Source organism: Didymella exigua (assembly GCF_010094145.1).
Source record: "Didymella exigua CBS 183.55 unplaced genomic scaffold M421scaffold_15, whole genome shotgun sequence".
NCBI classification, from domain to species: Eukaryota; Fungi; Ascomycota; class Dothideomycetes; order Pleosporales; family Didymellaceae; genus Didymella; species Didymella exigua.
The window spans coordinates 341,103-358,981 of NW_022984789.1; the positions used below are offsets into that span (position 1 = coordinate 341,103).

General features: G+C 57.2%; 12 protein-coding genes and 1 non-coding gene across 13 annotated transcripts in view; 7 read left to right on the forward strand and 6 right to left on the reverse strand.

Moving 5' to 3' along the window:
- Window positions 1-559: 559 nt before the first annotated feature.
- Window positions 560-1,556, reverse strand: M421DRAFT_5618 (uncharacterized protein; the record flags this gene model as incomplete). The annotated part of the gene is made up of 2 exons (XM_033595374.1): window positions 560-802; window positions 846-1,556. The coding sequence occupies 2 exons, from the start codon at window positions 1,554-1,556 to the stop codon at window positions 560-562; spliced, it is 954 nt and encodes a 317-aa protein (XP_033448204.1).
- A 383-nt stretch (window positions 1,557-1,939) lies between these two features.
- M421DRAFT_101343 (histone acetyltransferase ESA1) lies at window positions 1,940-3,619 on the reverse strand (the record flags this gene model as incomplete). Its single annotated transcript, XM_033586629.1, has 3 exons — window positions 1,940-3,337; window positions 3,452-3,479; window positions 3,537-3,619. The coding sequence occupies 3 exons, from the start codon at window positions 3,617-3,619 to the stop codon at window positions 1,940-1,942; spliced, it is 1,509 nt and encodes a 502-aa protein (XP_033448205.1).
- Window positions 3,620-3,828: 209 nt separating this feature from the next.
- On the forward strand, window positions 3,829-5,141 carry M421DRAFT_421154 (RNA exonuclease 4). Its single transcript, XM_033592732.1, has one exon. It carries the CDS (start codon window positions 3,888-3,890, stop codon window positions 4,932-4,934), a length of 1,047 nt encoding a protein of 348 aa, XP_033448206.1. The 5' UTR covers window positions 3,829-3,887; the 3' UTR covers window positions 4,935-5,141.
- A 65-nt stretch (window positions 5,142-5,206) lies between these two features.
- Window positions 5,207-6,867, forward strand: M421DRAFT_421155 (glycosyltransferase family 58 protein). Its single transcript, XM_033592733.1, has 4 exons — window positions 5,207-5,470; window positions 5,527-5,771; window positions 5,828-6,106; window positions 6,154-6,867. Exons 1-4 carry the CDS (start codon window positions 5,350-5,352, stop codon window positions 6,769-6,771), a joined length of 1,263 nt encoding a protein of 420 aa, XP_033448207.1. The 5' UTR covers window positions 5,207-5,349; the 3' UTR covers window positions 6,772-6,867.
- Window positions 6,774-7,227, reverse strand: M421DRAFT_5622 (nucleic acid-binding protein; the record flags this gene model as incomplete). The annotated part of the gene is made up of 2 exons (XM_033595380.1): window positions 6,774-6,870; window positions 6,917-7,227. The coding sequence occupies 2 exons, from the start codon at window positions 7,225-7,227 to the stop codon at window positions 6,774-6,776; spliced, it is 408 nt and encodes a 135-aa protein (XP_033448208.1).
- Window positions 7,228-8,171: 944 nt separating this feature from the next.
- M421DRAFT_101346 (MFS general substrate transporter) lies at window positions 8,172-9,801 on the forward strand (the record flags this gene model as incomplete). Its single annotated transcript, XM_033586630.1, has 4 exons — window positions 8,172-8,523; window positions 8,572-8,800; window positions 8,846-9,338; window positions 9,388-9,801. 4 exons carry the CDS (start codon window positions 8,172-8,174, stop codon window positions 9,799-9,801), a joined length of 1,488 nt encoding a protein of 495 aa, XP_033448209.1.
- On the forward strand, window positions 9,766-10,897 carry M421DRAFT_164815 (uncharacterized protein). Its single transcript, XM_033587712.1, has one exon. The coding sequence runs from the start codon at window positions 10,038-10,040 to the stop codon at window positions 10,689-10,691; it is 654 nt and encodes a 217-aa protein (XP_033448210.1). The 5' UTR covers window positions 9,766-10,037; the 3' UTR covers window positions 10,692-10,897.
- A 143-nt stretch (window positions 10,898-11,040) lies between these two features.
- On the forward strand, window positions 11,041-11,128 carry M421DRAFT_t74. Its single transcript has one exon. It is a non-coding gene; the product is annotated as a tRNA-Tyr (tRNA).
- Window positions 11,129-11,398: 270 nt separating this feature from the next.
- Window positions 11,399-13,520, reverse strand: M421DRAFT_5624 (uncharacterized protein; the record flags this gene model as incomplete). The annotated part of the gene is made up of 2 exons (XM_033595382.1): window positions 11,399-11,415; window positions 11,468-13,520. 2 exons carry the CDS (start codon window positions 13,518-13,520, stop codon window positions 11,399-11,401), a joined length of 2,070 nt encoding a protein of 689 aa, XP_033448211.1.
- A 99-nt stretch (window positions 13,521-13,619) lies between these two features.
- On the forward strand, window positions 13,620-14,213 carry M421DRAFT_164888 (uncharacterized protein). The gene is made up of 2 exons (XM_033587715.1): window positions 13,620-14,081; window positions 14,109-14,213. The coding sequence occupies exon 1, from the start codon at window positions 13,719-13,721 to the stop codon at window positions 14,061-14,063; it is 345 nt and encodes a 114-aa protein (XP_033448212.1). The 5' UTR covers window positions 13,620-13,718; the 3' UTR covers window positions 14,064-14,081; window positions 14,109-14,213.
- Window positions 14,060-16,129, reverse strand: M421DRAFT_63885 (WD40 repeat-like protein; the record flags this gene model as incomplete). Its single annotated transcript, XM_033596094.1, has 2 exons — window positions 14,060-14,329; window positions 14,387-16,129. The coding sequence occupies 2 exons, from the start codon at window positions 16,127-16,129 to the stop codon at window positions 14,060-14,062; spliced, it is 2,013 nt and encodes a 670-aa protein (XP_033448213.1).
- A 368-nt stretch (window positions 16,130-16,497) lies between these two features.
- M421DRAFT_421162 (chorismate mutase) lies at window positions 16,498-17,879 on the forward strand. Its single transcript, XM_033592734.1, has 2 exons — window positions 16,498-16,700; window positions 16,859-17,879. The coding sequence occupies exons 1-2, from the start codon at window positions 16,630-16,632 to the stop codon at window positions 17,586-17,588; spliced, it is 801 nt and encodes a 266-aa protein (XP_033448214.1). The 5' UTR covers window positions 16,498-16,629; the 3' UTR covers window positions 17,589-17,879.
- The window catches only part of M421DRAFT_164875 (norsolorinic acid reductase), a 2,180-nt gene continuing 1,976 nt past the window's right edge, over window positions 17,676-17,879 (reverse strand). Inside the window, exon 4 of the mRNA XM_033587714.1 lies at window positions 17,676-17,873. The gene's annotated coding sequence lies outside the window, so the exon portion shown is untranslated. The remainder of the gene's footprint in view (window positions 17,874-17,879) is intronic.

A 17,879-nucleotide genomic window follows, 5' to 3' on the forward strand; every position in this document is an offset into this window, starting at 1 on the left:
ACTCGCTACTATATTCAAGGTCTTTAGTCCTACTTGATCGACCACAGCTATCTCCGATCTCGCGTTGCTTTTCGACCTGTCGTTGACCACGCGCGCTTCAATTAGCTCTCTCGACGTATTGCAGAACCAAGATGCCAGGACGTGTTTCCATCGCCGTCAATTATCTTGCACTACAGATCGATGTCCTTCTCCGTGTGCATTCGATATCAAGAATTTCGCTTCAGACTCTGGCTGCAATCCCACCAACAAGGGATAAATACGGCTCGATGTCTGCTGGTTGCAGAGCAGATATGTCGCAAATCCGGGCCAGACCTAGCAGGAAATTTGCGAATTCTTACTCATCTCGAGCAGAAGCTCCCGGAAAAAGACTGGCGCGCTATCAGAAGTTATACTGAGCCCCGGTAGAAATCAATCTCGTCATGGCCTCGTGTCATTGGTGTAATCATGTGACAACAAATGCTCCGGATTCGATGAATTTGAGCAATTGTGGAGTATCTATCCATTGTAACCACATTCATAGTCTACTGTTTTCGCTCGCTTTGTACGTCTCGCAGATTATTTAGTCTTGCGTTGGTGTCTTAGGAACGCAGGGTCTGCTTGTTGTCACGCTTGTTGTGATCAATTTGGACAACTTCTTGCGTAGCTCCGCGTCATCCTTCTCTAGCTGAACAGTGCGTGCCTGAGTGCTGATGAGCTTCATCTTTAGCTCCTCAATCTCGACCTTGCTGGCTGCGAACTTCTCGATCCGATCCAAAGTCGACTTGACTCGAATGGCTTCACTCTTCGACCGTGGAAGAAACCACTAATCTAATCACTTTTGAACCTCTCCGTCCTTAATCACACACCCACACGAGCGTAACTTCCTGCCCCAACCCCTTACTCATCCCATACATCATCAGCGGCCCTATCAACTCTTGTAACACATCACCCAGCCTAACACCCTCCTCCCTCTCCACCTTGACCGAGAAGCGCTTCACACCTCCATAGTCTCTGTATCTCACTCCTGCATACAGCAAATCCCATTGCACACCTCCCAGACAATACACCGTCACTGCCGTCGTCTTGATCGCTAAGTACTCGACCCAACTCTCATTTTCTTCCCCATTCACAAGCTCGTATAAGTCGTAATATGGTATATTGGTCTGCAAACAGATGTCCGTCTTCCCTACCGCCAGCGAATCATAACCATCGACCAGCCTTGTCGCAAACTTTGCAAAAAGCGGATGGAGATAAGGTGTCAGAGTGTCGAGGACATGACTCCGCGCGCCCTCGCGCCAGTAGTAGTAGCTGTCTTCCGACTTTAGCTGCCTGGGCGTGGCGGCTTCGTGCGCAAGGTACTCGGCGGCTTCAGCGGTGACTTCTTGTGGCAGCTGTTGGCTGCTGGAAGAGCGTTTGTAACGGGGCCCGTCAGGAAGTGGGCGAAGTTGCGGCGGCAGGTTTGCTTTGAGGAGGGTTTTAAAGTGAAGTGAGACGTGGAGGGCACGATTGATGTCGTAGGCTGAAAGAAAGGAGATGATTTGGACGAGCAGTTCGGGAATCTGCCATATTCGATGCATTGCTGCAGTTCCGAATACTTGGAAAATCACGCGATGCGAATGGCTGGGTATCCAGACTCTTAATACCAGTTACCTTTGGCCTCGCGCTGATGGCGAGACGTGTCGCGGGCGCTCACGTCAGCGTCCAAGTATTCGTCGAACCACCCATGTGGTAAGACTGGTGTCGTGAAGCTCAGTAAGCGCTTGCATCGCTTGGCTGTCGAAGTATTTTCTCTTTTGGTGGGAAGCGCTAAAGTGCTATGCACATCGACACTCTCATACCAGGGATGGACGTTGGTACGGATGCATGTACTCGATCACACAAATAAGATTGGGGTATACCTAAGCAGCTCCTGAAGCACCGTATGCGCCGTGCCCTTTGACGCCGATCAAACAACAAACGATTACCAGTTCCACGTACGGCTGGCGGCAGAGAAGACAGGCGGTTTCCAGATGAGTCGTTCTGGGTCGAGGCTCCTCTTGCCCTTCAGCTTTTCCTTCGCTTTCTGCCGCTCCCTTTGTTCGAGCACGGCATCCGTTAAGACAATGACGTGCTGGTTTTTACTGTAGCGCAGCATATTGAGATTCTGCAGCGTGTGCAAAACATCGTTCGTCATCATCGCTGTTGCTGCGCCGAGATCGTCGATGTTTGCCTCAATCCGGCCGTCCATCAGAAGGTCTACGATGATTTCCTGCCAGTATGCCCGGTAGCCCAGCAGACCCAGATCTGAAAGCGGCTTCTCAGGCGACCCAAGCTTACCCTCCCGCTTGGACAGTATGTACGAGAAGTCGATTAGTAGCTTTCCGAACCCCTTTCGTTGGTATTGCGGGAGGGTCAAGATACAGGCCACATTGTAGCCGTCAGCAGATTCCTTCTCTTTGCTGAAGTAGCCAACAAGGTGGCAGCCATGTTCGTCCCTAGTGCACATACAGTAGAAAAGGAAAGGGTCAACGTCGTAATAGAGCGTCTTATGATCCAGGAACAGTTTCGAGAGCAGACAAAGGTTTCGACACCACGTCCGCTGCCGCCTGCCATCAATCTCGAAGAACGATACATAGTCGTCGCGGTAGATCTCGTTGCCGGGTGGGTGCAGAAGCGTGCACTTGGCGCGATGGCGCTCGAACTGTGTCTGTTCGCCGTAGTATGAGAGACAGAACTCGCAGATATAGACGACGTCTGAGTCCACGAAGTCGATGGGGTAAGGAGAGAAGTACCAGGGTTCGATCTCGAACTTTCCCATCTGTACTTTCTCAAGGTTGCGGACTCGGGAGATCTCGGTCTGGTTCTGTGTCATCGAACCTGACGTGCGAAGCTTCTCAATCTCGTCTTCACGTGAGTAATTCTGGTCTGATACAGCTTTGGCTGCTGCGGCGGCGTCCTGGACGTCCACCAGGTCCATCTCCTCGTCTTCGGGCTTGGGCGTGCCATCTGTGGCTTCACTGGTGACCAGCACGTCCTGGTTCTCTTTTCCGCTTGCTTTTGACGGTCGCTGTGCCTTACCAGGGATTTTACTAGATGTTGATTCGGGTGTGCCTGATACCTCGCGGTCCAGCTTGCTCCGGGATCTCTTCAGGCTCTTCTGGTCCGACTTGGAAGGTGCTTTGTCTGTCTTAGAAGTACCGCTTTTCTTCTTGTCGCTCTTCTCGGGCGCAGGCCACTCGACTTCTCGCAATAGATCGATGCGATCTGCTGCAATCCACTCGTCGAGACGCTTATTGAAGTCTTCATAATGCACGTAGAACTTCGTCTGACCCTGACGAGTCTGGATCGACAGTAGCTCCGCTTTGCGCTTCTCGCCTTCCTATGCAGCGTTAGTCTTGATTTCGTGTATGCTGCTCTATTGAGATATGGTGTTCTGATGTTCTCCGAGGCGCATTCGGCGCTCTGCGCGAACTTCATTACACGGCGGCCTCACCTTTTCAACCCATGCTTTCACTCCAACCCTGCACGCAGCGCATCAGTATGCATCTCGGAATATTGAGCGTTGGTGTCGCACGTACCTAAGCTGTGCTAGTGTGGCAAATCCTGTTTCTACCGGCACCGGCGTGCCGGTAGGCTCATGCGAATTCTCTCGAGGCGCCATGGGTATGCGATAACGCCTTGTGATTACCGTAGGTGTTGAATCCGGTGGTGGATGATAAGGTTGTGATGCAATTCTGGTGTCGCGACGCCTTTGTCGGCGTCGGGCAGGGGTTCGTCAATGCTAGGCTCGATTTGCAGGCGGTGCTGGCACTAGCGCGACCGGTTCGATCAAAAGTTCCTGCGGGGACTCGAACATTCAAACGCATCAATCTCGACGACCAGCGGAAGGAGGACATTGCACACCGCTATGCTGCGCAGGTGACATCGATATGGCACCAGAGCTCAGTTCGAATTGGAAGAGGCTGCAGGCCCAACTCCAGGCTTCAAAACCCGCGACACCCTCGAAGCCTCAGACTTCCACCGAAGACCACACATCATTGAAGCGCAAGCGATCTCTCAAGCCCAGTGACAATCCTGCGAAGAAGGAAGGGGCAAACCCCACATTCAACAAGTCCCCTGCATCAAGGAAACGACAGAAGATGGAGGAACCTACGTCCATAGGCGCATCGATCAAGCAGCACAACGTCAAGACGCTCTCTCGCAGTGTCTCGACCCCCCAGCTGAAGCGCATACCACTCATCACGTCTGAGAAGGATGCTGCAGTCGCCGACGACATTCTCACACCACACCCTGACTTCCCCGACATCGAGAACGAGGGTGTCTCCGAGACGGCGCTTCCAGGCAAATACGTCGCACTTGACTGCGAGATGGTCGGCGTAGGCCCAGAACCCAATCGCGACTCAGCATTGGCTCGAGTGTCACTGGTCAACTACCACGGCCACCAGGTCTACGATTCCTATGTCCAAATGCCTCCCAAAGTCGAAGTCACCGACTACCGCACAGCCGTTTCCGGCATCGAACCGAAGCACCTGCGAAAAGACGTCGCACGTACATTCGAAGAGGTGCGCAGCGATCTTAAGATCCTGCTGGGTGGACGCATACTTGTCGGTCACGCTGTGAAGAACGACTTGGATGTCTTGATTCTAAAGCACGACAAGCGCCTGATCCGCGACACCTCGAAGTTCTCGAAGTTCCGTCAGCTGGCAACAAAGGCGGGATGGACCCCAGGACTCAAGATGCTGACGAAGAAACTGCTTGGTGTGGAGATCCAGACAGGCGCGCATAGCTCGGTCGAAGACGCAAGGGCTACTATGGCTCTGTTCCGGCTTGAGAAGGACGAGTTCGAGACGGAAATCCGCCAGAAGTACGGCAATGTCAGGATGCCGACAGCAGCACCGGAGGTCGAGGCTGACGCAGAAGGAGAAGAGAAAAAGAAGCGCAATAGGAAGAAGAGCAAAAAGAAGAAGAAGCACTAGGCTATGGCGGGGGCTTGGTGCACGCGAAGGCAGGGAAATGCTGAGTTTTGTATAGAAGAATACCCCAAAAAGTTGGCGGACATGATCATGCATTTGTTGGCGTTACTGGCGATAGTATCTGCACACTTATTGTACGGCAGACATGATAACTTGGATTAGTTGTATCATACCATTTATGGCTCTGGATGAATCTATGATGCAATTCGGAAAGAACAACAAACCCATGATATCTTACCCACTAATTGCGGCCCCAAACAGCCACCCAAGCATCGCTCGAACCATTCGTGCCTGAAACGGTTCCTGGTTTGAGTGCTTACCATCTTGAAACCCGAGACCTCCTACACACGTGATCGCGCTCTCCCTATATGACTTCTGCTATTCCCATCGCCACAACAACAACAAGACTTCCTGCGCAATGTCGCTCCTCAACCAGGCCTCTGATATCACCTACAATCCGCGAAACACGAAATGGATAGCGCCCCTACTGTTAGTCGCAGATGCCGGGCTCTGCAGCGTCATCATTGAGAAAGTTGCTTGTACGCGCCGAACACGTGTTCCCCGAACCATTCCACGAACTAACATATATCAACAGACACTGAAATCGACTGGAGGGCATACATGCAGCAGATTGAGATCTATCTCAAAGGCGAAAGAGACTACAAAAAGATTGTTGGCGGCACAGGCCCGCTCGTGTATCCCGGCGCGCATGTCTGGATCTACAAACAACTGTACCACCTCACGGATCAAGGCGGAGACATTCAGAGAGCGCAGTATATTTTCGCGCTGGTCTATCTCGCGACGCTGGCGATTGTTTTCCAATGCTATCGGAAAGCTAAGGTATGTCTCCTCAATCTTCACAAGAGAAAAGGGAATGGAGATGTTGACGTTGACAGGTTCCGCCTTACGTCTTCCCGCTGCTCATCCTTTCAAAGCGATTGCACAGTATTTTCATGCTCCGATGCTTTAATGACTGTTTTGCGGTGTTGGGCCTGTGGGCTGCGATCTACTGCTACCAACGTAATCAGTGGCATTTGGGAAGTTTCTTCTACACCACGGGGTTGAATGTTAAGATGAGCTTGCTGTTACCGCTGCCGGCTATGGGGCTCTTAATGTTCCAGGCACTGGGGAGTAGGGAGACGATTACGCAGGTGATGATCATATTCCAGGTCTCAGTAAGTTCTGGCCTGGGAAAGTGACTGCATTTACTGATTGAAACTAGATTCTGTTTGGATATCCGTTCAGGAAGCAGAGCTTCAGCTATTTTGGACGCGCATTCGAGTTCACTAGAGCTTTCTTCTACAAGTGGACTGTTAATTGGCGCTTTGTATCTGAAGAGACATTCTTGTCCAAACCCTTCGCGCTTGGCCTTTTGGCTGCGCATGCTGGCCTGCTACTGTTCTTCGCCTACACGCGCTGGATCAAGCCTTCCAAGCGCACGCCTCGCCAGTTCCTCAAGCTACTGATGCCCGCCCAGGAACCCAGGGACCAGGACCTTATGTCCAAGAGGATTACACCGGATTTCATCATGACCGTCATTCTCACTGCAACCGCTGTCGGCATGCTCTGCGCCAGATCGCTCCACTACCAGTTCTACGCATACATTGCATGGACCACGCCCTTCCTCGCGTGGAAAGCAGGTTTCCACCCCATTGCTCAGTATGCACTTTGGGCGGCACAAGAATGGGCGTGGAACGTGTACCCAAGCACACCCCTCAGCTCGGCTACCGTTGTAGGGACATTGGCCGTTACGATTGTCGGCGTCTGGTGGGGAACGCGCAACGAGTTTGTAGGCGCGACGAAGGGAATTATCGAAGAAGACCATGAGCACAAAGAGTAGACTCACTCCTCGTCCGAATCAGAAGGCGGCATCTTGCCCACGGTCGACTCTTCCTCGTCGCTGTCCTCGTAGGCGGGCTTCTTGACGAACTCCTTGGGCCTGCATAATTAGCATACCATACATATACCCAGTATGTTCCACATACCAATACACCATCTTTCTCCACGCCTTCTCATCTCTCACCACGTTCACAATCTCCCCATCGAGCTTGTTGTCCCGCTCCGCCAGCGCAGATGTATCCACGACTACATAGCTGCCGCGCTTGATCCAGACTGTAGAGCGGAACTTTGCCTCGAGCTCTGCGAGAACAGTTTTTCCGTTGGGCAGGTCGGCGCTGTACAGGTTCTTGCCCTCTGCTTTCACGATGCGCGCAATGAGGTGTGCATCTGGCAGGACGTCTGGCGGAGTGATGGTGTCTTCGATTGTGGCGAGCACTTGGCGCTTTGGGCGACCCATGTTGACAGTGGCGTACTGGTGTGGAGTCGTTGAGGTGTTGGTCTGATATTGGACTTTGCGCGCGTAACTGGACAACAACTTTGGTGGGGTGAGCGTCTGCGGTGTAGAAAGCGCCGCGGAGGTGCTTAAAGGCTCAGACTAGGTAGTTTTCCCCGCTAGGACCTCGCACTGTGGTGACCTTGGAGAAATCGTAGAAGCCGAACACAGCAAATTCGTAAGACAGCGATGCATGGAGAACATGATGAGCTGCATCTGTGCAGATTTCTAGAGAGCTTCTGTCAGACGCTGAAGCCTAGACAATGCTCAGCCCAGTTGCACTGCTGATTGCCATTTGCGCCGGCTTCTTCTCGGGTTCACAACCTCGCACTGAACTTACCACATGTGGAAAAGTTTCCGCCGCCCTTCTGGTCTTTGGCCGCCCTTATTATAGTGCAATGATATCTCAGACGCGTCAATTATACCATGGATATGCTTCTGTTTTGGTAATGGGAAGAGCAATGCCGTGGTAGCATGCACATTTTGCTGTGTCAGAGGTACCGTAGAGAGACGCAATGGAGGTCTATCGTACCGGTATGTCTGAGCGCGATCAAACTCTGAAGTATGGCTGGTTGGTTTAGTTGACAACTTTGCAACTTTACACCTTCTCCGCATGCTAGAAAACTGGTTTCATTAGTGCGACACCTCAGCCTCAGCTCCGCATTACTGCTGATAAGTGGTCTAGGTTTATCAGCGACGACACTCGTGGCCGTCGGACTTGCCCTTCACAGTTATGGTCGACTTCCCTTTGCAGCAGCGGCCCCACATATCGTGGCCCACGCGCTTGACCTATAATTCGCACTTCTGGTCTGGTAAAGACTCTCTCTCAGCAATCTCTGGAGCACGAAGTGCTTCACAGTCCCGTTGAAGTGAGGACAACTCGTCGTGGACTTGATCTTGACAGCACAATGGTCTCCTCCAGCCTCCATGGCATGCTCGACATCCAATCCATTGCTCCCACGAACCCCGGCCCCACATACCAAAAGAGTGGCAAGCAGCCTCACATTGGGAGGCTGCCAGACGTGGAACTCCAACCGATTGAACCTGGCAAGAGCAGCGACGACGCCTACTTTGACCAAGAACCCAAGACCGGGATACAGATACCTAAAACACCCAACACCCTCGAGGCAAGTTGCCCTCCTACGCCTACACAAGATGAGGCAGTTGGCCTGGTACAGACGTGGAATAATCCGCCGATAAATAAGTGGAGGATCCTGTGCTGTTGTCTGATGTACTTTGGCAACGGACTTAATGATGCTGGTAGGCCCTCACGACGATACACACGGCCTGCATGCTGACCATCTCCAGTCGTCGGTGCTTTGATTCCGTACATGGAAGCGTACTACCACAATTCCCACACAATAATGTCGCTTGTTTTCGTAGGCAATGCCGTGGGCTTTATCGCCGCTGCACCTCTAGCGACATGGGTACTCTCCAAAATGGGTAGGGCGAGGGCTTTGATCTATTCACAGGCGTTTTTGATCGCTGCATATACCATGATTGTCTGCACGCCTCCCTTCCCTGTTGTTATCGTTGCGTAAGTGAACACTCCTCAAGTACACTCCATACTAACCGGCCATAGCTTCTTCTTCAACGGCTACGGTGCAGCCACTAGCCTAGCTCTCAACAACGTCTTCTGCGCAAACATCCAGCCCTCGAGCGCCGTCTTGGGCTCAGCACACGGTAGCTACGGTATCGGTGGAACCATTGCCCCCATCATCGGAACGGCGATGGTCTCGCAAGGCATTCTCTGGTCACGCTTCCACTTCCTCTTGCTCGGATTGCAGTTCTGCTGCGTTGGCTTCGCAGCATGGGCATTCCACAACTATGAAGAGGATTCTTCTGCTACCTTGCTTACGGCTCTTGAGATCACCGCCAGTCGGCAGGGTCAGTCTCTATCTAAGATGAAGGAGCTGAAGCTCGCGCTGCAGAACAAGGTTACCATCTTCGGGGCTTTATTCATCGCTTTCTACCAAGGTGCTGAAGTGTCCGTTAGCTCGTGGATCATCTCGTACCTTATCAACTACCGAGACGGGGACCCAAAGAAGGTCGGGTATGTCACAGCCGGATTTTGGGTGAGCCGATGAAGTATCCTGTGCTCACTATATAGCTTACACCGCACAGGCTGGTATCACCATTGGGCGGTTCGTCCTTACTCACGCTGCACCCAGATTTGGCGAGAAGAACTATGTCATCGGCCTTACACTCGGTGCTGTGGCTCTGCAGCTGATGGCCTGGTTGATTCCTAATGTCATTGGCAACGCTGTGGCTGTTTCGTTGCTGGGCTTGTTGCTCGGACCCGTCTACCCATGCGCGCAGACAATCTTCTCGCGCCTCGTGCCTCGCCACCTGCAAACGACAGCTATTGGCTTCATCGGCTCTGCGGGCAGTTCAGGAGGTGCAGTTGCTCCCTTCACAACTGGTTTCTTGGCGCAAGCTGTTGGTACGTGGGCAATCCACCCGGTTGCGCTTGGGTTGTATGGTGCAATGCTTTTGTGTTGGTTTGCATTACCCCGAGTCAACAAGAGGACTGAGTAGAGGTGCGAAAGCAACGGAGTCGGAGATGGAGGTTCGTGGCACCCATGACGCACGTTGTGGGTGTGGATCCTAAATCATCATGACATCACACATCGCAAAGTCGCAACACTCGGGATCCGAATCACAAGTACACAAAAGCGCTCTCACGACCCTCAATATCGACCCTTAAGAATACTTACAATCGCTCGCAACCACTCCAACACTTACCGAAAACAACAGCCGCCAACACCTCCAACATGTCGGCAACACAAGCCATCCAGGTCCTCACCCTCTCCACCGCGCTCTTCACATCCGGCGGCATCGCAGCCCTCTCCGCCTTCGATATCCCGCTCATCCGCTCACAACCCGCGTCCCGCTCGCTGCCCATGCTACGGTGGCTGTTCAGCCGTGGCTCGCACACAGCGCCGACGGGCATCATGGTCTCTTCAGCGGGCTTCCTGTACCTAGCCTACGCTGCGCTGCCATCAACTGCACAAACACTAGGCGATATACTTGTCCGTATCGTCAAGGGCAGACCGGGCCTGTATCTGGCCGCGAGCGCGCTGTCGTTCTCCGCGGCATTGTTCACGAGCGTCGCCATGATCCCGACCAACTTCGCGCTCATCCAGAAGAACGAGAATCTAGGCGGGAGCCATAGTGCGGCGTCGAGCCAGTACCGTGAGGAGATAGGCGCGCCGCCGAGGAGCGCCGAGGAGAGCGTCAATGGCAAGGACGATGTTAGTCAGTGGACTGACGTGAGCGATCCGCAGCGCAAGACGAAGAGGGAGAGCACGGAGCAAGAGGACGAGGAGGTCCGGGGGCTGCTGACCAAGTTTGAGATGCTGAATTATGTCCGCGCGGGGCTGATAGGTGCGGGAGGTGTCGTGGGGCTTGTTGCCGCGCTGGCTTGAGCGTTGAGGCTGTTGCACGAGAGCCTTCAGCAGAGGACGGAGAGATTGTGGCATCGCAAGAGGTTAGCATGATGGACTTGTAGATTGTAATACCACATCGAGTCGACACCAACGCTCTAACAAGCTCTACGCTGTAGAAAGGTCAATCGAAGCTCTTACAGTCAAACGTGATAAACCAAGTGCAGCAAGCAGGCAGTGCACCCGAGGATCTGAGCGAGAAGCAAGCCTCGCTATGACAGGCGCTCACGTGAACTCGCGACTCTGCCTCAACTCTCTATTTTACGTAGAATATATTTCTAATAACTGAGTAGTTTCTCACCAAAGAACAAGCGCGCCCTCGGGCGTATCCCTCCGCTTGGTGTAGTTGGTTTATCACGTTCGACTGTAATAGCTTCATTGTTATCGAAAGGTCCCTAGTTCGATTCTGGGAGCGGAGAAAACCACTTTTTTGCGCCCGTCGCCGCCTCCACAGACTCACGTTTGCAGGCCGCGCTGGTGCGCAATGACGATGGAAGGTTTATTTATGCAAGTCGGTGGCCCAGGGCTAGATGTTCAATCATGTGTATTGCTAGTCAGGCAGTGGGAATTAAGATTTTTTTTGGAAGAATAGAACAGGATGCATAGGTGTATATAATACTGTCTAGAATAGAGCGACGGCCGCTGCGGCGATGAAAAGGATATGGAAGGTCTATGCAAGTCGCGCAGGGCTAAAAGTTCATCATGTCTGTCGGTAGTCAGCCATGTATCGGGCATATCAGGAGCGGAGCGGAGCTTACCACGGCCAAAAAGCGCCCGCTTGGTCCAGTCCATGGCCAGCAGGACGCGGGTGCGCAGGCTGACCGACTGTGCGAAATAGACGCTTCGCCACAGGTAGACGGCCAGCAGGCCGCCGCTGAGGCCGTAGCCGTTCCAGTCGAAAATGGCCGCGTTGCCAATGTAGGCCAGGCTGCCGAGGTGCTTGTACTCGAAGGCCTTGTACACGGCGTCGTCAATGTCGCCGTAGTCGACGTCGTTGAGCGCCATGCCCGGCGCCGCGTGCGCAATCTTGTTGAACTTGCGCCCCAGGTACTGGCCCTGCTGGTGCGCGCGCTGCGCCGTGGCGGGCAGCGACGTCAGCTTCGAGTCGATCTGGAACAGCAGCTCGCGCAGCTCGCCGAAATCGAGGGTGCCGGACTTGTCCTTGTCGTAGGCTTCGAACAGCTTGTCGAGGCGTCGCAGGTGGTTCGCGGCCTGCGGGAAGCGCTGCTTGACGCGCTTGGCGACGCCGCGCCAGTCGGCGTAGGAAATCTGCAGCTTCTCCGGGTCCTTGCCCTTCTCCCAGGCGGTGGTGCGGAGGAAGTTGACAATGTGGTCCGAGACGTTGTTCTGGACGGTTGCGCAGTCGCCGATGGCGTAGACGTCGCCGAGGGGCGAGCCGCTGAGGCGGAGGTGCGTGTCGGTCTCGAGGGCGTGCTTGTTGTTCTGTCCGTCGAGCTGTGCGGCAAGCTTCTTGCAAAAGTCCGTCTGCGCCACGCCCGTCGACCAGAGACAGAAGCCCATGGGTATCTCCTTGGTCACTACCTTTGCATTCTCGCCGTCGCCCTTCTGCGAGTACAGAATCCTGTCCGGCAGAACCTCCTTCACGCGAGCGTTTGTCTGGATGTCAACCGAATCGTGGGCGAATCGCGTCTCGGCGTACTGCGACAGGGCCTCGTCGTACGTGTTGAGGATGTGGCTGCGGGACTGGATGACGTGGACGGAGATCTCGTTGCGCAGGATTCGCGGGTAGTGCTTGCACAGGTCCTCGTTGAGCATGTCGAACAGTTCAGCCGCAAACTCAACACCCGTCGGCCCGCCACCGCAGATGACAAAGGACAACAGCCTCCTGCGCTCCTCGTCACTCGTGGTGGGCAAGCACGCGGTTTCCAGGTTCCGCACCACAGCGTTGCGGATCAGCCGTGCGTCACTGATGTCCTTGAGGAAGTGGCAGTTCTCGAGCCCCTTGACGCCGTGGGGGTTCGTGACGGAGCCCACGCCAACAACCAGCTTGTCGTAGGGGACGTAGAAGCGGCTCTCCTTGCCATTGGCGCCAATGGACGAGCACTCGATGAGCTTCTCGGAAAAGTGGACGTCCTCGGCCTTGGCCTTGAGGAAATGGCCGCGCACCCTCCGGACGATGCGCCTGACAGGCTCGACCAACGACCTCAGCTCCAGCGTGCCGACGGTCGCGGACGGCAGCATGGGCGTGAACAGGAACGTGTTCGACGGCGAGATGACGGTGACGTGGTACTCGTCCGGATTCAGCGTCTTGAGCAGCGCGACGCTTCCCCAGCCGGTGCCCAGGATGACGAGTTTGGGCTTGTGCTTGACGGCCCTGTTCTCGGGGCAATCGTCGTCGTCGACGAAATGGTCTGCAATGGGCAGGTTCTTGGGCCCGCCGCGCCGCGGGTTCAGCGCCAGCTCCGACACGGGGATGTCGACCGTGTCCGGCTCCTCCTTGTACGTGGTGGCGTCGTAGATGAAGAAGCCGACGACGAGGCCACCGCTAATGGCCACGAAGACGCCCAGCCACGCCGCGGTGCGCCACGCGTAGCGGGCGAGCCGCGAGGTCGGCGCTGGGAGCGGCTTTGTGGAGATGGAGCGCGCGAGGTCTCTGTTCAGGCGCGGGCTCCTGAGCGCTGCCGAGCCCAGCAGCTGCGCGCGTTTTGCCGAGGACTCGGGATTGCCATTGCCTGTGAAGAAGGTGCGGTTCTGCGAGAGGGCGGATCGGGGCAGCCGTCTGCACAGCGGTGACGCTCTGGAGGGAATGTGAGAGGCGCGCGACAGCGATGCTGCTTGTCGCGGGAGCATTGCGGCGGCCGGAGGGGCTGGAGCTGTCCGGGCAGGGCAGGCAGCTGAGGCAGGTGTCGAGGGGATGCAGTGGGGGTAGCAATTGGTTCAATCTAGATGCCGGATCCAACGCACATGGCACAAGATGGGGTCAAAGCGAGCGTTGCGTGAGAACGGTCTCTTCCGAGTCCGAGGCGAGAGCTCGAGGCAGAATTGTTGATGTCGCCGCGTGTTGACGTCAGCGGATCCGGGCTAGCCAAACGGCCATGTAGGAGAAGCTCGACGCTACGGCTCGGTGCCGGCACCTGTGCTGCTTGTCTAGCTCTTCCGCAAGCTTCCATCTGGCTTAGCTGCGGCTCGCGAGGGACAGCAGAGACTCGCGCACGCACGCATGTGTATCAGGTTGAGGTTCTTTCTTTCACAGTGACAGATGCGTCGGTCAGTCGAGGGATGCGCTCGTGGATTACACGCGCGGCGCAGATGCAATCTCGACCAACTGATGCTATTGTACAACCCCCCGCTCGCTATGCTCTTGTATACACTGCACCGCACAGGCCGCGCTAGCACGACCACACACCCACGGTGCCGTCCTTTCTGCCCTCGACCAAGTAGCCGTCCTTGATCCTGACGCGCTCAATGACGCTGCGCTTGCCCCCGTCCGCAGCCGCGCCAGGCCCGCAGTTCCAGTGCCGCCCGTCCGTCTTGTCGTACACCTTGACCACGTCGTCGCCGGCGGCAGACACGATGCGGCGCGCGTCGAACATCATGCTGGACACGGGGTTGTCGTAGGCGTAGGCGTCGTAGATGGATCCCGTGCGGAGGTCCCATATCTGGAGTCACTTGTCAGCAGACGTCTTTCGGCTTGGGGCGAATGAACAGTGGCTTACGCGAATGCTCCTGTCCGCGCTCGCGGTGACGAGGTGCACGTCGTCAAACTGCAGGGCCGTGACGGGCCCCGTGTGGCCAACCAGACTGCGGTGCACCTGCCCGCTCCTCAGATCCCACAGACGGACCATGCCGTCGGCGGTGCCGCAAGCCAGCGCGGCATCAAAGACCTGGATGGCGCCGACAAAGTCGGCAGACGAGTCGACTGTGCGGCCCGTGCCGCGCCACTGGCCGCTGTTGGTCGTGTCGGTGGCCGAGGCCTGCGCGGCGGCCCACAGCACGTCGAGCGTCTGCACGCAGCGGCCCTTGACGAGGTCCCACTGGCGCAGCGTCTTGTCCGCGGAGCCCGAGACGAGGGTGTCGCCGCGGAAGTGGAGGGCGGTGACCTCGTCGACGTGCGACTCGAGCGAGAACAGGGGGCAGTCCTGCATGATGGTCGGCGGCGGCGGCGGCGGTGCGTCGGCGGCGTTTTCAAAGGCGAGGCCGTCCTCGTCTTCTTCGCCGTCGCCGTCGCCGTCGCCGTCGCCGTGTTTGTGTATCCGGTTGTCGAGGGGTGCGTATTCGGCTCTGCTGAGGTCCCAGAGGCGGATGGTGGCGTCCATGGAGCCTGTCGCGACCACATTCTCCTCGACCTGCAGACAGCGCACCGATGACAGGTGGCCCTCGAGCATGCCGATGCAGCGGCCGGCGTTCAGGTCCCACACGCGCACGGTGTCGTCCAGCGAGGCGGTGACGAGGGTCCCCCACGGGGCGTCAAAGTCCAGCGCGGTGATGGTGTCGTTGTGGGCGGGCAGCTCCTTGATGTTGGAGCCCGGCTCGAGATGCTCGTGCAGGATGGGCATGGAGATGCGGCGTACGGGCCGCTTGGCGTGCTTCTTCGACTTGGGGCTCGGCAGCTTCTGGTAGATGGACTCGGACATGAAGCGGTCGTCGGCCTCGGCGTCGTCGCCGGCGGCGGCCGCGGCGGCCGAGGGCGGCGCGGGCGCCTTGGGCGCCAGCGCGGCGGCGTCGTCGAGCTCCTCCTGCAGGTCCTCGATGCGGTTGTCGAGGCCCAGCAGGTCCTGCTCGAGGTCGGCCTCCTCCATCTCCAGGGCGGCCAGGCGGTCGAGCGTCAGCTTGCGCAGGGTGTTGAGGTTGGCAATCTTGTTGTCCATCTCGCGGATCTCGGCGACGCACATGTGCTTGCGCACGCCCATCATCTCCAGGCGGTGGCCCGTGGCGTGCTTCTGGCTGCGCAGCTTCTGCATGGACGGCGGGCCGTCGGCGAGCAGGCGCTGGCCGCGCGCATTGAGGGCGGGCGGGGGATTGTGGGCGGGGTCGTCGGGCAGCGAGGCCTGGAAGCCCTGGAACAGCGAAAAGTCGTTTGCGTCCTCGGGGATGTTGTGCAGCAGGTCGTCGGGGATGTAGGCGAGGGCGCGCTGCTGGATCTCGGGGACGGAGATGCGCGAGCGCACAATCTCGCGCGGGGTGGTGTTGGCAAAGGAGAAGACGGAGCGCTGCAGCATCGGCCGACGGATCTCGCGGTGCAGCTCGCCGAGGGCGTTCTGGTAGTGCTGCGCGACGCCCTCGGTGCCCATGAGGCTGCTGGCCGTCGCCGTGACCTTGCGGCCAAACGCCTGCAGCTGGCGCGTGTCGGGCAGGCCATCGACGAGGCCCGCGTCGTCATGCTCGTGCTCGGGCGCGACCAGGGGCCGCGGGCTCGTCGACCTGCCACGGCCGGGCGACCCACGCGCGGCGGGCGGCATGTGGGCAGAGAGGCGAGGCGGAAGCGGAGGGAGAGGCGGAAGCGGAGGGAGAGGCGGCGGCGGCGGCGGCAACGGCTCAGTGCATTGCAGGATCGTGTCGTGTCGTGTCGTGTCGTGTCGTGTCGTGTCGGCCGTCGTCCTTTGTCGGGTGCGTCTTCTGCGGCGGGTGCGTCTTCCTGCGGGGGGTGCGTCTGCTGCGTCGGGTGCGTCTGCTGCGTCGGGTGCAGAGCGGCGTGTACGGTCTGGTGCAGAATGGCGTCTGGGATGGCGCGCTCAGACTCTCCCTCCCCGGTGGAGCTGGTGGAGCTGGCCCGGCACGTCATCCCCACGCCGACCCTCGGACATTTAGGTGTTAGCTGCTTCGCACCGCCAGCTGCAGTCATGTCCTCGGCCGCGCGCTTCTTCCGCGCCCTCGAACACGCCGAAGCCAGGACGCAGTTGCTGAACCCCGTCGTCGTCTCCCTCGCCCTCTACCAGTTCTCTGTCATCCTCGACACGCGATGGACGCAGCAATTGACCTCTCCGACGCCTCCAAGGCCCTCGACCTCGCCAACATCCGCTTCCAGCTCATGTACTTTGCCCGTCCCACCCATTGCTCCCCTCCTCTCCCCTCCCCTCCTCTCCGCTCCCCTCCTCTCCTGATCCCCTGCTCCCCTCTCCCCTGCTCTCCTGATCCCCTGCTCTCCTGATCCCCTGCCACCCTGCTCCCCTGCTAACGCGCCCCTCCAGCCGGCTCGAAGACACAATAACCTTCCACCTCATCGAACGCGTGCAGTTCCCGCTCAACGCGACAATCTACACCCCCGACGCCCTGCCCATCGGGGAGCCCGGCCTCTCGCTGCTCGACTGGATGCTGCGCGAGCAGGAGCGCCTGCAGTCGCTCGTGCGCCGCTACCAGTCGCCCGACGAGTACCCCTTCTTCCCAGACGTCCTGCAGCCGCCCATCCTCAAGCCGCTGCACTACCCGCGCATCCTGCACCCCAACACGGTCAACGTCAACGGCAAGCTCAAGGCCTGCTACACCGCCCACGTCCTGCCCGCCGCCTGCTACCGCAAGGAGCACGGCGACCGCGGCGAGTCGCAGGAAAACTACGGCAGCGCCGCCACCTGCGACGTCCTGTGTCTGCAGGCCCTGTCGCGCCGCGTGCACTTTGGCAAGTTTGTCGCCGAGGCCAAGTTCCTCAAGGAGCCCGAGCGCTTCGCCGCCCTGATCAAGGCCGCCGACAGAAAGGGCATCGACGACGCCATCACGAACGCTGCCGTCGAGAAAAAGGTCCTGGAGCGCCTGCGCCTCAAGGCCAAGACGTACGGCACCGATCCGGACCTGGCGAGCGATGGCGTGAGCAAGGTCGATGCCGACGCCGTCGTCGCCATGTACAAGGATTGGGTCATCCCGCTGACCAAGGAGGTCGAGGTCGAGTATCTGATGCAGCGCCTCGAGGGGACCCAGTGGGAGTAGAAACATGCCATTGTACAAGAAGACCATTTACCCGTTGCAGCATTCTTTCTCCAGAACACCATTTACCCATTGTAGTTGTTTCTCCAGAACATTATTACCCATTACAGTTGTTTCTCCAGAACATTATTACCCATAATAGTTGTTTCTCCATTGACCAGAAGAGGCCTTTGTTTCCATGTCTGGTCGCAAGAATGGCTGCATTTCCATGTCTGGTCACAAGAATGGCTGCATCTCCATGTCTAATCACAAGAGTGGCTGCATTTCCATGCCTAATCACGAGAATGGCTGCAT